The sequence below is a fragment of the Anser anser genome (genome assembly GCF_964211835.1).
Source record: "Anser anser genome assembly, chromosome: 2".
NCBI lineage: Eukaryota > Metazoa > Chordata > Aves > Anseriformes > Anatidae > Anser > Anser anser.
Genome location: NC_139721.1, coordinates 13,607,360 through 13,623,458, shown reverse-complemented (window position 1 = coordinate 13,623,458; position 16,099 = coordinate 13,607,360). Strand labels below are relative to the sequence as shown.

The following is a 16,099-nucleotide window of genomic DNA, read 5'->3' as shown; positions in this document are numbered from 1 at the left end:
TCCTGAGGGCTGAAGTGGATTCCTTTGAGCAAAAGAGAAAACAACTAGCTTTTTTATAAAATAATGGGTATCGTTTTGTCAGGTTAATTCTGAAGTCTTTTAAAATGAGTTTTATTTATTTTCTGGATTTGTTAATCTTCATTTACAGGTTTGTAAATTGAGTCTGCAGGTTTGATTTCAAAATGAAAAAGTCTTTTTTGTTTGTTTGTTTGTATGGTTGTTGGTTGGCTTTTTTTTTTTTTTTTCCTAAAGATGCTGAAAAGGACTGTTACAAATAGGAAAATAAGCATATATTTGTTTTACAATATGTGATTCTTAATTGGCAGGGTCCACCAGGTGAAAAGGGAGAGAAGGGAGATCTTGGTTTTCCTGGCCTGCAGGTATTCCCTAAGTTATTCTTTAACCTGTCACTTACTATGTTTGAATGTTGAATTGGCATAATTTTGAATTTAAAGCACATATCAAAAACTGCTGAGAAGTGTGTTGCTGTGGCGTGGAATTTGAGTGGAGGTTTAGAAGCAGGAATCTAGGGTGTCTTGGTATGCAGTGACCAAATCATTCAGGACCTGAAGAACCGGTTGTTTGTTTGACCTTGTTAAAAACAGAGACTGGGTCTTTATGGACTCAGAAACTATGGACTCTTAGACTTCTGCTTACATTGTGAATAATTGGTAGCATCTGCTTGTTTTGCCTTTAAATTCAGCAAATTCCTCCTAGAATTATGTAGGAGGATGGATCAGTCACTTAATTGTTCTTTATGATATCTTTCACAAGATCAACATCTTAGAAAGCTGTAAATTTCAGTTAATCTTATTCAATTTGGTGTCTGGTATTTGGTCTGGAGTTTGCGTTCCAACTTAGTGCTACTTCCTGGGGTCATTTGTTCTTCCCTTTTCAAATACTTTCCTTCTGATTATATCCCTCCAGTATTTGTCGGTTGTTACCAGGTTCCCCCCTCTTGTTCATATGTGCTAGGGATACTAAACTCATACAGTCCTTCCTCATAAATCAGTTTTGTCAGTCTTCTGGACCACTACAGTAATGGTCCCAGACTGCTGCTCTGCAGCCTTCATGAGCCAGAGTGAGATTTCATCTGAGCAACGTGGAGCTCTGCTAGATGTAATTTGGAATCATATTCAAGCAGATATTTCCCCTTTGATATTGCTGCACTGATTTCAAACAATATGGTAGCAGACTCCATTTTAGAAAAAAAAAGAGAGAAAAATAGCAGTTCCATTTTTGGGTTAAGACACTGATTCCTGCAGTGAAGTTATATTGACAAAGCACTGCAATGATGTAGATTTCTTTACAACTTAGTGGCACAGGAAGCCTGATGTGACTAAATTGTCAATGTTATTAACAGAGGATTGTATTAGGGAATGTGAAGCCTGTGTTTTTTAATAATGTGCGTTTAACCATCTCTCATTTCACAGAAATACCTTCTTTACTAAATCTCCTCTATGACCCCACCCATTATCAGACTCCCTAGTTCCTCCCATTTATCCAAGAATGTGCCATACAGTTTCATTGGAAAGTGATTTTGTTGTATTCTGCTAAGTTGATCTCATCATTTGCCCTCCCTTTATAATGCTTAGGGTGTCCCAGGAGCCTCAGGTTCACCTGGAAGAGATGGAGCTCAAGGTCAAAGGGTAAGGTAAAATGAACAATTTTGCATTTGTTTTAAGAGTTTCCATTCCATAATGAATGTTTCCCAGTGGGGTTGATTTATTACGGTTTATGTCACATAAATTCTGTTGTATCTGGAGACCTATAACTCTGTGCCAGTCATCAGAAAAGGCAGAGATAGGGTGGAGACTCTTTCTTTCTACTAAATCAAGGTTGAGAAATACTAGATGAGTAATGGGGAACCATGCACTGTATTTGTATTTAACACACTTCATAGGAATAGATGTTACTTGTGCCCAGTGCTGCCAATTCATTCATTTGCTTACATGTTTAAAATTAGGTGGTGGGAAAATGTTGCATAATTAGCAAGCAATGTAGTGCAATGATCTAAATTTGCTTTCTAGCTAACTAGTGAATAATAAAGACGATTGCAAGGGAATTTAATACTGAATGTAAAGCAACACCTGTAGAAACTACCGAAGTAAGGAAAATTTGAATGACAATATGGAAATTGTCAACCTAATTCTGCTTCTGGTAGATGAAGATACATATAGCCTGCATAGAAATGAGCAAAAAAAAATAGATCTTCATATTCAAGTGTACAGTTAAACCTTTCTCCTTGGAAGGCCTTTCATTTCACTGTTAGCCAGGTGCTAGCAGGTGATTGGTATCACAGTACGATAGCATTGTTACTGTATACAGAAGAAGTTCTCTATTAAATATGACTTTTCAGCTTCCCTTCAACAAGATTTGCATGTTTATGATTCTTTTTTGGGGATATTTTGATGTAACTTTAATTTCTGAGAAAACTGGACCTTCCTTAGATTTCTGGCATTATCCTGTGGACTTGTTCTAAAAAAATATCTCTATAGTGATATGTGTATTTGAGCTCACTACTAAAAGTTTAAATGTATGCTTAAATACTTAAATTTAAGCACATGCTTTAAGCATGCAAGTTACTCCACTGAAGTTACCATAGAATTTAGGCAATGAATGAATGCTTTTTTTCTAAAATAAAGAAAAGAAAGTAATTTTTTATGATAAAGATTTACATAACATTATCATCAGATGAGCATTTTAATGAAACGAATTGCCTTCTAATTTTCAATGAACTTGTAGTGAAATATGAAGGTAAATGTATTATTTTTTCTACTTTATAAAACTGTAATGCTTTCTATATAGAAGCTCATTTTTTGCGTGTTTTCAGTCTCTTCTCTTTGACTGTATTGTATTTTTCCCCCTAAATTCCCCAAGCTTGGTGTCACCTGTTCATCCCCAGGTTAATAAAGACCCAGAGCCTGATGGACATTTGGATTTTTGCCACCATGCTTGTCTAATCTTGACTGTAGCCACGCTGAAGTGGTTTGGTTGTAGAAACTGTATATGTGAGTGGTATGTGTTTCCTCTTTCTGCATTTCTGATCCCTAGTGAAACAAAGCATTCTGCAATTCAGGGTGAAGAGTACCCAGAATTTTTATTTTATTTATTGTCTTTGGCAGTGGAGGCACTCAGCCTCCGTGTCTTTGTGTTAGCCAGCAGCTCAGAAGCGGTCTGGTTCTCCTACACATGGAACTCAACAGGTTGACACAGAGAGATGATATTTCTCAGAAAAGCTGGGGGGAAGACTAGTGCAGCAAAGGCTTTTGATACCACCTGGAAAGGGCATGTGGAGCTTATTTTATAGAAGACCCCAGTGTAGTCTATAATGAGGCAGAGCAATTAAAGAAATTGGCAGTTTTTACATATAATGTAATAGTGCTTGGTTCATGTGTTCACTTTCTTCTGGTATTAATCAAAGGAACTGGATAAACAGCCTAGATCTCATAGAATGAGGTCTGTTAGCCTGTTAATGTCTCTGTGTGACCCTTATGCAATACTGTCCAGCAGCAATTATTTCTATGGCAACAAACAATGATGTTAAACTAATTTTATGGTGTTTTAACTCATTTAATTCCCATGAAGTTATGACAACATAAAATTGCTTTTAATGGGTGAAGATTCAAACCAATGATTTCACCGCAGTCTCTTTGAAGGCCAAGCACTGGAGAAAGGCATAATTATAAAAGACGTAACTGCAGCAGCAGCAAAGGGGAACTGGAAAATTCCTTAGAAGTAAATTGCCTTCTTTTATGTTTCCTTTGTTGGACTTCCACCTGTTTGCCAAGGTGCCAAACTGTTTTGCAGCTATTTTACTACCAGAACTGAGATTTTCTTCTTATTCTAAGCTTAGCCATCGTTTCCTTGTTAGTATTTGTTATTCGCTGAAATATTTTACTTCTAGTATGGAGCCAGTGCCGTAAAGCACTTAAACAGATGGCTAAAACACACTAGTTTTAATGGGAGATAAGCATGGGACTGATATTTATTGGGAGATCTCTGAGAGCTTCACTAAACGGGTTAATGTGATATTAGACTCAAGAAGTCCTGGAATCGAGCATTTTTTCCTCCAGTTGCTGGTACTTGGGATCAGTTCACTTTTACAATTCTTTTTCCTTCTTTTTGTTTTGATTTCTAGCATTCATCAATTCAATTTTACTGTTGAAATCAGTTGAGAAAAGATCTTTTTTCTTCCTCTTAGCATTTTAATTCAGCCATTAATCTAGAAAACTTCTTTCTGCTTTTTAATCCCCATTTTATTTTGCTTTTCATGGATTTTAATAGCTCATTGAAAAACTACAGCATCTCCCCTGTCAGTTGTGTGAATTCATACAAAGATCATTTTCATAATGAAACACCCTCCCTATGAAAAAAAGGATTATGTAACAAAAATACAGTGTGAAAGTTGAATCAGAGGAAGAAATGTATTTTCTGATAACAAAGCAAACTTTCTGACTATCCCTGATAATATTTTTAAACCTGTCTGGCCACTGGTTTCAATCTACATTTCAGAATCTGTACTAGGAACATTCTCCTACCCTCTCATCAGATCCCAGTTATAAAAGAGTGTCATAAAAGATTTTATAAAGTAGAAAATGTTTTCTTTTCATTTTATAGCTGGGGTGTGGTTGTTTGGTGTCCTCTCTTGCTATACCGTATTTGCAGCAGGCGATATAGAGTGGTTTTACTATAGAGAACAGATTGTGTTTCTCTACCAACTCTCTCAAGGATACCCTGTTGAAAGATACAGCTTGAATTGCACATGCTAGAGAATCCAAACTGATGTCATGCTCCTGGTGAGTATGTAGGCTGTAATTAGACTCTCTTGTGCATTTGGTTCATCTTTTTCAGCCAAGAGTAGAAAGTTTGGAAGCAGACTGAGACTGACCTTTGTTTATATGTGTAGGTAGAGAGGGGAAAAGTCTTCCCTTTCCCATATCTCCATGGCTACTATCCAAAGTTAGGTCACAACTGCAATCCCTGTTCTTTCTTGTAAAATGCAGGCCACTAGAGAGGACAGATCTACACAGCTGCAGCGAGAGAAACCTAATGATAGAATCACAGAATGGTTGAGGTTGGAAGGGCCCTCTGGAGGCCATCTGGTCCAACCCCTGCTCCAGCAGGGACACCCAGAGCAGGGTGCCCAGAAGCACGTCCAGGCAGCTTTTGAGGTCTCCAAGGAGGGTGACTCCACCACCTCTCTGGGCAACCTGTGCTAGTGCTCAGTCACCTACACGGTAAAGAAGTGCATCCTGATGTTCAGATGGGACCTCTCATTTTCAGGTTTGTACACAGGGCTTCTTGTTCTGGCACTGGGCACCACCAAAACAAGCCTGGCTCTGTCTTCTTTGCACACTGCCTTTAGGTCCTTATACACATTGATGAGATGCCCCCTGAGCCTCCTCTCCTCCAAGCTGAACAGTCCCAGCTCTTTCAGCCTCTCTTCGTGGGAGAGATGCTCCAGTCCTTTGACCATCTTGGTAGGCCTCCGTTGGACTCTTTCCAGTGTGTCCCTGTCTCTCTTGGACTGGGACCCCCAGAACTGGACACAGCACTCCAGGTGCAGCCTCACCAATGCTGAGTAGAGGGGAAGGATCATCCCTCTTGACCTGCTGGCAATACTTTGCCTAATATAGCCAAGGATACTGCTAGCATTCTTAGTGGCAAGGGCATAATGCTGGCTCATGTTCGGCTTGGTGTCTACCAGGACTCCTAGGCCCTTTTCTGCAAAGCTTCCTTCCAGCTGGGTGGCCCCCAGCATGTACTGGTACCTGGAGCTGTTCCTCCCCAGGTGCAGGGCTCTGCACTCCTCCTTGTTGAACTTGGTAAGATTTTTGTCAGCTCACCTCTCCAGCCTGTCAGGGTCCCTCTGGATGGCTGCATGGCCCTTTGGTGAGTCAGCCACTTGCCCCAGTTTCGTTACATCTGTGAATTTCCTGGGAGTGCACTCTGCCCCATCGTTCACATTGTTAATGAAGATGTTAAACAGTACTGAACCCAATACAGAGATCAAAACCCATTTCCAGTCAACAGTTTGTATCAACATGGATTAAGTGGGATTTAGAGAATCACCGAATTAAGGTTGGAAGGGACCTTCAGAAGTCATCTAGTTGGACACTGCACTCACACAGGTCTGCTCAGATCAGGCTGTTCAGGCCCATGTTAAGTTTTATCTTGAATACCTCTAAGGATGAAGATTCCATAACCTCCATGGGCAACCTGTGTCAGTATTTGATCACCTTCACAGTGACATTATTTTCTTAACATCTAATCATAACTTCCCGTTTCAGCTTGTGCCTGCTGCCTCTTGTCCTGTCATTGTGCACCTCTAAGAAGAGGCTGGTCACATCTCTTTTTCCTTTGATCAGGTAGTTTAAACAGCAATAAGGTTGCCCCTTAGTTTTACCTCCTCCAACCTGAGCAAACTCCATTCTTTCAGCCTGTCTTCATATGCCCTGTGCTCCAGCCCCAGGCCAGTTTGGTGGCCCTCTGTTGGACATTCTCCAGTACGTTGATCTTTCTTGTACTGGAAAGACCAAAACTGTACACAGCACTCCAGAGGTAGTCTTAAATGTGCTGAAGAGAGGGGAAGGATAGCTCTTCTGAACCTGCTGCTGAACCTGCTGCTGGCTGCGCTACTGCAGCCAAAATGTGGTTGGTCGTCTTTGTTACAGGGGCATGCTGGTGACTCACATTCAATCCGTTGTCCCCTAGGAACCACAGATTCTTTTCCAGGAAGGCGCAGAAGTGCAGCTGTGCATGTCAATAGGAGCTGTGCCATGTCTTTTGCTCTAGGGATCTGTTTAATTTATAAGCAAAAGCATAGTCAGAGGGATGCAGATACAGAAGGAAAGGAATCTTGTCTTCAGGATTCTAATTTTAGTAGCACACTGAAAATGCTGGAGTTAAAACATGAGTAATTAACAAAAATATGCAAGAAATATGTTTTAAATTATGAAGAATTAATAAGGAATTGATTTCAGACTATCAGCTCACAGACAGCACTGGTAGTTTCACAGGGAAGAGAGGAAATGCTCAGTCAACATTATTATTGTGTGTTGAGACAGAACTAGCCTTTTGTGATTAAATAAAAGGTCTGTGTTCTAAGCAAAGCTTCCAAAAAGCCACATTTCTGCTCTTTTTCTGAGTTAGCTTTAATTAAAAATAGCTCATATTGCTTCAAAATCTTTTGGGAGCTACACCTCAGATTAATACACTGAAAGTGTTTAGTAATATTTCTCTGATGGTCACAGTGGTTTGTTTTGAGAGGAGGAGCATTACTTATAGAATTTTTTCATCAGAAAAAGATGAAAAGAAAGGTGAGGCTGTCATGGGTCCCAGCTAGCAGTTGTTTTTTTTTAAACATATTCAAAAATTTGGAAGTCCTTCAAGCCTGAACTCAGTAGCTTCAGTTGAGGATTTGTCAGTGTCTAGTCCTACTTGAACAATCACTTCTCCACAAAGTTTGAGCTACCAAAAGCTGAAGAGTTTCTAGTGAAGTCAGTGGCAGTCTTCACTGTCTTCAGCAGGGTTGAGATTTTATAGGGATTTCGGTGGTGCCTATATTTTTTGATGCCATTTGTATTCCAGCAAATAATAACATCTCTAATAAAAATAAAATAAAATAAAATAAATCATTGTAGCTACATTGTTTCTCCATAACTGTTTTTCATGCTGTTAGCAAAATATGCTCCAGTTTACGTTGACCTTACAAAATAATACTCATCTTGAGTCTAAACTGCCCTACATTTGAGGTCACACATCCAAATCTGTCCCATCCTGCTCTTGGTCATGCAGTGGCCCAGTGGTGTCTTCGTACACAGTCATTCCTACCCTGGCTATGACCCCATCAGAGATAAAGTGCTGTCGTGCTGTGCAATCCCTCCAGGCATTCTGGAGATAGTTAAGCAAAGAAGAAATTTCAGCAAATGGAAGAGCGAATAACATCTTTAAGGCTTCAGCGCTCTGAGTACAGCTTGCGAATTCTCACAGTACTGTATTTTCCTCTGCATTACACAGACCAAAACGAATGGGAGAAAGAGCCAGAAGAAATAGATTCACAGTCTTTCTGCCAGTTTCCTGTTACCTTCTAATCTCTGCTCACTGCTCACAAGTTGAGAATGAGTATCAGATCCTTTCTGGCCATCAGGTGATCTGAGTAACATCAGAGCAGCACAAAGATGTTCAGTCTTTAAGCTGACTAAATAGATATCGCCATCCTCTCCTGTGAATCAAACCTCTCTTTGACTTAATTTATAAATAGCCAATTTCACAATTAACAAGTACAGTAGGAGGTGATTTATGTGACCAAGAAATACAGACACAGTGCCAAGAGAAATGAATCCTAGGAGAGTAGATGGGAGATGAGTCCTGAGCAGCCAAAAGTAAGAACTACGCTTAGAAGAAAGAAATTGTGAATTATATTAAAAGAAAATGTGATATTTGTGGTTATACTGTTAGCTCTACTCTTTAACTTGGATGGGAGAAGGGATGGACGTACAGTGTTATTTTTATGCTAGATCTTAGTAGTCAATGGAAGGCTTTCCATTTCCTTCTCCACTAGGAAAATTAAGCACTTAAAGGGGGTCCAACCAATTTTCATCCTGCATTAGGACTGATCAAAAATAAGTGGAGATTTAAAAACGTTGCTTTGAAAATGAAATATACATGTAAATATGAAGATATCAATTTTCCTGAAGGTCATACAGATTACAAAAACATGTCAATAGTCTAGTTTGCATTATCTTATAGGGGATTCAATGTTACTATAAAATTTCTGACAGCTGTCATTGTCTTTTTTCAACTAAATGCTTCTTCCTGAGAGTGTCTGAAAACCTATTTCATCGTTTGTAATGCACTTCAAAGTTCCTTATGCCATTCTTAGTTTCCTCTAGAAATACCAATTCTGAAGTCTGAACATACTTTTCTTACTGTGGAAATTTATTTGAATTGAGCTAAACTTGCAGCTTTTCTCTGTATATGTCTTAAAACTGCTGTGATACAGTATCTTTATTTCAGTGCCACTGTGGTATTACGTTTGCTTATGTTCTTATTGTTATGGGGGACCTGCTTTGTACCTTGAAGCTTCAGGAATCATCTGGCCATGCTATGAAATAGGAAAGTATTTCCTTATCAAGCCAAAGGATGCATAGCTGACATGACATGAATTGGTTACATGGCTTATTTTACTATCGAAACACCATTCTGGTGGAATTTAAAACAATCCTTTTGAGGTACATGAGAGATAATATTCTCAAACCATTTTTTTATGCCACATGAAAGCAGTTTTGTTTCACAATTTCCAAATTACATAAAGCATGCTAATACTAGTCCATGCTATATTAATTTTATATTAATTACTAAAAAAGTCTAAGAAAAATAATTTCAGAAGAAAAGTATAAAACAAAAAAGGAACTATTTTTTTTTTCCCTGAAGCTCTACAGGATACTGAGAACTAGAATGTTCTTTACTCTGTGTGTGAGCACAAACACTTTCAAAGCCTCATTTTCCTTCTACTCATACGTCCAGATTCTGGTCTTGAGCCAGTAATAAGGTCATATTTCTCCTTTTTAGTTTGTATAGTAATTAAGTAATTAACTTATCACTAGGCTGCTCAGAAACCTATGCTTTATAGCATGTGGACACAAAGCGTGTACTTTGGTTAATTTGCAAGAATACTTTACTGATAGTGTATTTTCTTCTACATCTGGTCAGTCTTTCTTCTCTGATTTGCTTGCTTTCCAGTCTCCAAGTTATCTTTAGTTTCTGGCTCTCATTTCTGGAAGCTCTGAAGCATGTTCGTAATGTAAACCACATGAATGTTCCTATCGAATTCTCATTATGCTGCTTCCTGAGTCAGGACCTCTGTGATAGCTAGTACATGTGTACAGTATTGCTGGGGAGAGAGATATACTCGCAGTTATCATCTTTCAGCACTTAATCCATGGGACTATGAACAGTTGCAACCAGTGAGAACAGGATCCATCTTGTCGGAGAGAAGTTTGCCAGTGTACCCTCTCATCTACCACATTACGGCAGCATTATAAGAGAAATTCACCCAGAGGTGAAAAGTGACATTACAAAGGGTTTTGTATTTTAAAGTACTTCTTACTTTAAAAATACAGTGAGACTATAGCTGGATTTTTTAAAGTATTGGCTACAGTATAGCTCCTTTCCAGAAACAAACCCTCCCCAGGGCAAGTAAGAGAATTTTCTTCTGAAAAAAACACTACCACCAGTTCTTAATTTAAGAAGAAGAAGAGAAAAAGAGATATCCTTCTAGATGAAATGGAACAGATTAACAAATTATTTATAAAAAGCTGATAATATTATATACATTTTTTCTTTCCTAGGGCCTTCCTGGCAAAGATGGACCCACAGGCCCACAAGGACCTCCTGGCCCAGTGGTGAGTATTGCCCATGGAATTTGTTACTGTAAAAGTAAGCAGGACTTTGGGGGATCATAGGTCACTCTGTTATCTGGGCATCAGTGGATAGGCCAAGGCCAAGGGTTCTCCTTGGAAGCTAAAATTCTCATGACTCACAGGGCTGGCAGAGAGCTGCTTGTCCAGTGTCATTGCTTTCCATTCTCACTCAGCTCAAGAAAAAATGTCTCCCATGGGAAGGAGGGAGAGTTGTTCCACGAATAGATTGGTAGTTTGTTCTTGAGCTAAATAATGGCACTATATAAAGGAAATTAGTGCTGTTAACATTTAGGGCAAGAATTTCTTTTTGTAAGAAATTCCAGTTAGGATTGCTAGTTGAAGTGAATTGCTCAGATTTGCTGTGGCTGGAGGTGTGTGCAGGTATTCAAATGCTCTCACAGAGTAATCGAGAAAGACAGCAGAAGTCACATTCTGCCTTCCAAGCAAGATATATGTTGTCTCCAGAATCAGTCTCATCCTTCTCAGCTGGGCTGGTTAGGTAAGGTTAATATCTTTTTGACAGATTTAACTTAGGTAAAACTGCTGGTGGTGTTGAGTATTCTCCATGCATAGAATCGTAGAGAATCATGGAACACCCCAAGTTGGAAGGTTCCCACAAGGATCATGAATCCAACTCCTGGCTCCACACAGGACTACCTACAAATCAAACCCTATTTCTGAGAACATTGGCCAAATGCTTCTTGACCTCTGGCAAGCTTGCTGCCATGACCACTTCCCTGTGGAGCCTGTTCCAGTGCCCAACCATGCTCTTAATTGTTTGGACAATCTACTAGTTTTATGTCTTTCTTACATTGTGGAACCCAAAACTGCACACAGCGCTTGAGGTGAGGCTGCACCAGTGCAGGGTAAAGCGGGACAGTCACTTCCCTCACTGGCTAGCTGTGCATCCCCCTGAACACAGCAGTAGTGTCACAGGATTAGACATGTTTCAGCAATCCATTCCTGTTTAAGAAAGCACGCAACACAAGTCAGTTTTTCGCAAGTACTTTTCTCAGGGCTGTGCTCTTGGTGCTTTTTTTCCTGTAACATGTACTCCTTAGTCCTTTCTCCCACCATCTTCGGTCTTCGATTGGCAGAACTTTCTGTGTCTAGGAGATGTACCTACCACACTGGCTCCCTGGAAATACCTTTTTCACTCCAGCCTCATGCTGTTTACTTAGCTCATATTCAACTGAGTCAAGGGAGAAGGTTTCTGTGTTATCCTCCTGTAATCTGAAGGGAAATTATCTGTCAACCCAACAATTGTTGGGTTGCCCAGTCCATGGTAACCTGTTGGTCAGGAACAATTCAAATATACCAGGAAGATGTGGAGTAGTACAGATATATTGAAGCATAACCTATTTTATTTGTGGTATAGCATATGAAAAACCAACACCCAGATTTCTGCTGACTCTGAGTACAGTCCCCTTCTTTTCAAGGAGATCAAATGAAGTCCAAAATCATCTGGATAGGGGTGTCAAAATCCAGACCTGGAATTTTGTTGTTAATGTGGAAAAAATCACCTGTGTTTGCGTTTTACCATTTTAAAGGATTTTATAATACAAACAATATACACTACAACTTGGAAGTATTAAGTTGTTTTGTTACAGTTGGCCAGATCAGGAAACATAACAGTTTGTACTGATTGCAATAAATAGATATTAAAAAAAGTAAAATCCCATGGACAGTCTCCTGATTTTTGCTCTCCTTCTGAATACTAAACTAACAAAATGAAATAGTAATAAGCTCCCAAATTAAAAAATAACAGAAGAAATCAGTTCAATAATTGTAAAAGACTAACTTATTTTTTGAGCTCTGAATGGAAACCATAGTTTTGTAGTAATTCACAGTACCTCATGGAATTTATTGAAATGTTTTATTAAATATTAAGAAGTATCAGAAATGAGAAAATTCTGTTGCATAAGATTTTTCCCTGTTTGTCTAGAAACAGATGATAGGAACAGGTTACATGGTATGAGCAACTTGGCAGCCCATGAAATTTTTGTGGCACTAATATAAATTAAACAAAAACACTAGCAATTTAGGACTCGTGTGATTCTATGACCACAGAAAGACCATTTGTAGCATTTCTCCTTTTGTGTGGAGAAGGTATAAAAGAACCTGATCAAGATCAAATTCAGCACTGTTGTAGTCTCATACTCCCTATTTTCCCTGCTTTTGTTGTCTTCACTTCCACACTAGACCTCTGTCTGAACAACAGGCTGGATTAGATCACTGCTGCTTCTCCTCAGCAATTACCTTGATTGCTATCAGGACAGGACTAAAAAATTTTCCATGTCCATGATTTTGGTAAGGAGCAGTCGATAAAGTTTTTTTCTGCTGCAGTTAAATTATACTAATTTCTGGCAGTACATAAATTAAATTAATACTTAGTGCTTTTTAAAAATGTTTTACAGCTTTAACGTACTTTCCAAATCTTTTCTGTGTCATTCCATTAAAGACACATGTTGCTAATTGCATAGAATAAATAGAACTGTATGCCTAATATTTGGTTCCTAATATTTGGCTCCTCAGGAGCCAAGGAGGTAGAAGTCAGCAAGCAGCTTTAATAATTTTTCTGAAATTCAGAAATGGAACTTTTAACTTTTTTTTTTTTTTTTGGTGAGGATAATTTTTATTTATTTCAATTTCAGTAATGTATAAAAAAAGAAAAATGGTCTGCTTCAGTTTCCTTTTATTTGAGTCACTGGCCATTAGGATTTTGTAAAGGATCACACTTTGCCACAAAATGTGTGACCTTCTTCTTTCAATACGTACCTGTGCTTAACAGTGCAACTGTAAATGATCCCTAAATTCTAAGTGAAAGAATATTGCTCTGTGTACATTCTCTCCATCACAGTTATTTCTCTTAACGGGCCTCATGGATGTCAATTGCCACCACCACTAAGTATTTTCTTTCTCCCTTCCTTGTAGGGCATACCTGGTGCTCCAGGTGTTCCAGGTGTTACAGGAAGCCAGGGGCCACAAGGTGATGTTGGAGCTCCTGTGAGTAAAATAAATTAATATGAACATATTTGCTCTTATGCATTGATTGGTTTCTGATCACGGCTTCACTGTTTTCAGAACTTCTCAGGATTTATATCTTATGATCTTTTTGCAGCTAGTTAATCAGAATGTCATATCGGTCTTTGTTCATTTTTCATACGTAATTTATTTGTTGATCTTACATACAATGTTTGGAATACAAGTAAGAGAAAGTCAAAAGAAAAGGTTAAAACACAGAAGTAAAAACATAGCGGTATATGAATTTGAGGTCACTGTGTCATTGCTTTCTCCTTTTACTCCTTTGCTTTACAAGTTAAAGTATGCCTTTTAATTAACCTGAGTATTTCCATAATAAGTTTATTCTGACTTTCAAACTGTGAAAATATTGTATGAATAAAAAACTGTCTTTAGTGATTACTTTGTGTTTACATCAGGGCAACTGACTAATGTTCAGGGCTTTTTCTATAATAGCACTATAAATTTCAGCTGCAGGAAATTTGACCAGCAATTTCATTCAGAATTACACCCTCTACACCTAAAATCTGTATTAAGAACCTAAGTTTTTCTTTCAAATAGTATTTCATTTATTATCAAGTAAAACATTTTAACTAGAAGAAAGGAATCCAATTATAAAATGAGTGTATAAATTACATAAAAGACAGAGCTAGAAGATTTACAGTGGACCTCTTTTTCTCTGTAACGGTTCAGATATATTTTGTAGTTACATTTGAGCATTTGATCACTTGATTAATTATGAATTGTGCTCTTTCCCCCCACACACAAATTAAAGTGAATATTCTCTTTAAGTTTTAAAGGTGCCTGAATGTGACAGTGTATACTTTTGACTTGATTTGTAAAACAGATTTTATTTTATGTTTTTCAAAATCCGGTTTGCTTTGGAGACCTAGTCCAAGGCAAGCATATTTATTTGGTTAAGTGGGAGTGAAATGACTAATAATGTGTAAGCAAAGGTAATAACCTCATGCCCAATTCTGCATAGTTTCTAAGTGCAATCATGAAATCTAGTAAGATTTGATGAGATATGGAACTTATTACTATCAATGTATAACATGTTGCCTGTTCAATTCATATCCAAACACATGTTCCAGATAATTGAACTAAATCTCCTAGAGTGTAGATATTCCTGTGAGCCATGTAAGACCTTTACTGCAAATGTTTAAACTCTAGTAGTTCCACAAAAACAGCTAGGTAGGTGAAAACTAATTGAATTTCAATCACTATCTTTCCCCAAAATAGAGCAATATAAAATAGGCCTAACAATAATCTTGCAGTCTTTGTAGGTCCGTATCTCCCTCCCCTCCCCGAGTAGGATAAACTATGTTTTAAGCACATACCAGTCAGCTGGTTAACTCTTCATGCAGACCTTTCCTTGCTTCGGGAGCTCCTGAGAGATATTTAGCCTATCCCCAAAACCTCCATTGGTGAGGTCATAACTGCCCCATATATCTTGTCTCAATGCATAATGATCCTAACCAGCGTTACAGTATTATCTTGACTGTCATACTAAATTGTCTACAAATGTTACAAACTTTTGTCTCCCATCAGCCTCCTCTTCTTCATATTCAATGCTAATTTTAGACCCATTTGAGCCATAGAAGTATGTCTCCTGGTGGCCTACCCTTGCTGCCATTTTAAACAAGAGAATTCAGTATGTGACATACCCCTGAGAAAGTCATATATTCTCCATGTAATTGTCAAAGGTGAATGTTTTTATGAGTACTGAAATGGAAAAAGTATATTCGTTATTGTTAACATAGCTTCCTGAAACCTTTGTTTTTGTTCATGTTGCAAGGGAGACGATATTTAGGGATTAAAAGTTTTAAGATGGATCAAAACAAGAATTAATTTTGTATTGAATCTTTCCATAGGGTGCTCCTGGACCTAAGGGAGAAAGGGGTGAGCGGGTAAGTATGTTCACTTGTTAGCTGCCATATTTTTTCTGATCTGGCCTTGTATTTTATAAAATGCTTTCTGCAATGATTTATTGTTCTCTGTGTTTACAGGCACAGTAGTTTTCTCCTGTGCAATCAGGCAAACTTTCTTCTATTCCAGTCATTGCCTTATATATAGGTATATTAATATTTTGAAGGTGAGAAATATGTGGCATTAAGCATGTTCCCAAATCTCTCACTAGGGTTATCTTCTCAGACCTCTGTTTGCTGGCTAAAAACACCAATGGCAACCAGGGAAATCCCAAAACTTCTTAAGCTTTTTTCTCATCTGCAAGGATATAATCTCGCAGGGATAATAAATGTTTTTCATTGCACTGAACATTTTCAAGACAGAAATGATGTAAAACAGTATTACACTGCTGCTTTTGTTATCCAGGGTGATCTCCAGTCCCAAGCAATGGTGCGTGCTGTTGCTCGTCAAGTGTGTGAACAACTCATCCAGGGTAAGTACGCTGATGGTTCATATGCTCCTATATCTAGGATACATCTCTTCCTGCCACAATTGCTTATAAATAGGATGTTTTTCAGAGCATCCATGGGAATCTGTCCATTTTAGGCTAGACTGTCAGTATTTATGGTCCAACTAGATTTATGTTCAGCTGAATTTATGTCCAACTAGAGCTCATTACCATCAGATATCTAAAAAAAGACCTCGAATTGTCTCCAAGTTATTAGAGTATACAGAAGCTTTTG

General features: G+C 38.3%; 1 protein-coding gene across 6 annotated transcripts in view; it reads left to right on the top strand.

The window, feature by feature from the left end:
* COL14A1 (collagen type XIV alpha 1 chain) overlaps positions 1 to 16,099 on the top strand; it is a 127,603-nt gene that overhangs the window by 98,724 nt on the left and 12,780 nt on the right. For all 6 annotated transcript variants that reach the window (XM_083827097.1, XM_083827098.1, XM_083827096.1 and 3 more), the window contains exons 39-44: positions 327 to 380; positions 1,596 to 1,649; positions 10,356 to 10,409; positions 13,362 to 13,433; positions 15,323 to 15,358; positions 15,783 to 15,849. In XM_083827097.1, the coding sequence (XP_083683223.1) occupies positions 327 to 380; positions 1,596 to 1,649; positions 10,356 to 10,409; positions 13,362 to 13,433; positions 15,323 to 15,358; positions 15,783 to 15,849 (337 nt within the window). The remainder of the gene's footprint in view (positions 1 to 326; positions 381 to 1,595; positions 1,650 to 10,355; positions 10,410 to 13,361; positions 13,434 to 15,322; positions 15,359 to 15,782; positions 15,850 to 16,099) is intronic.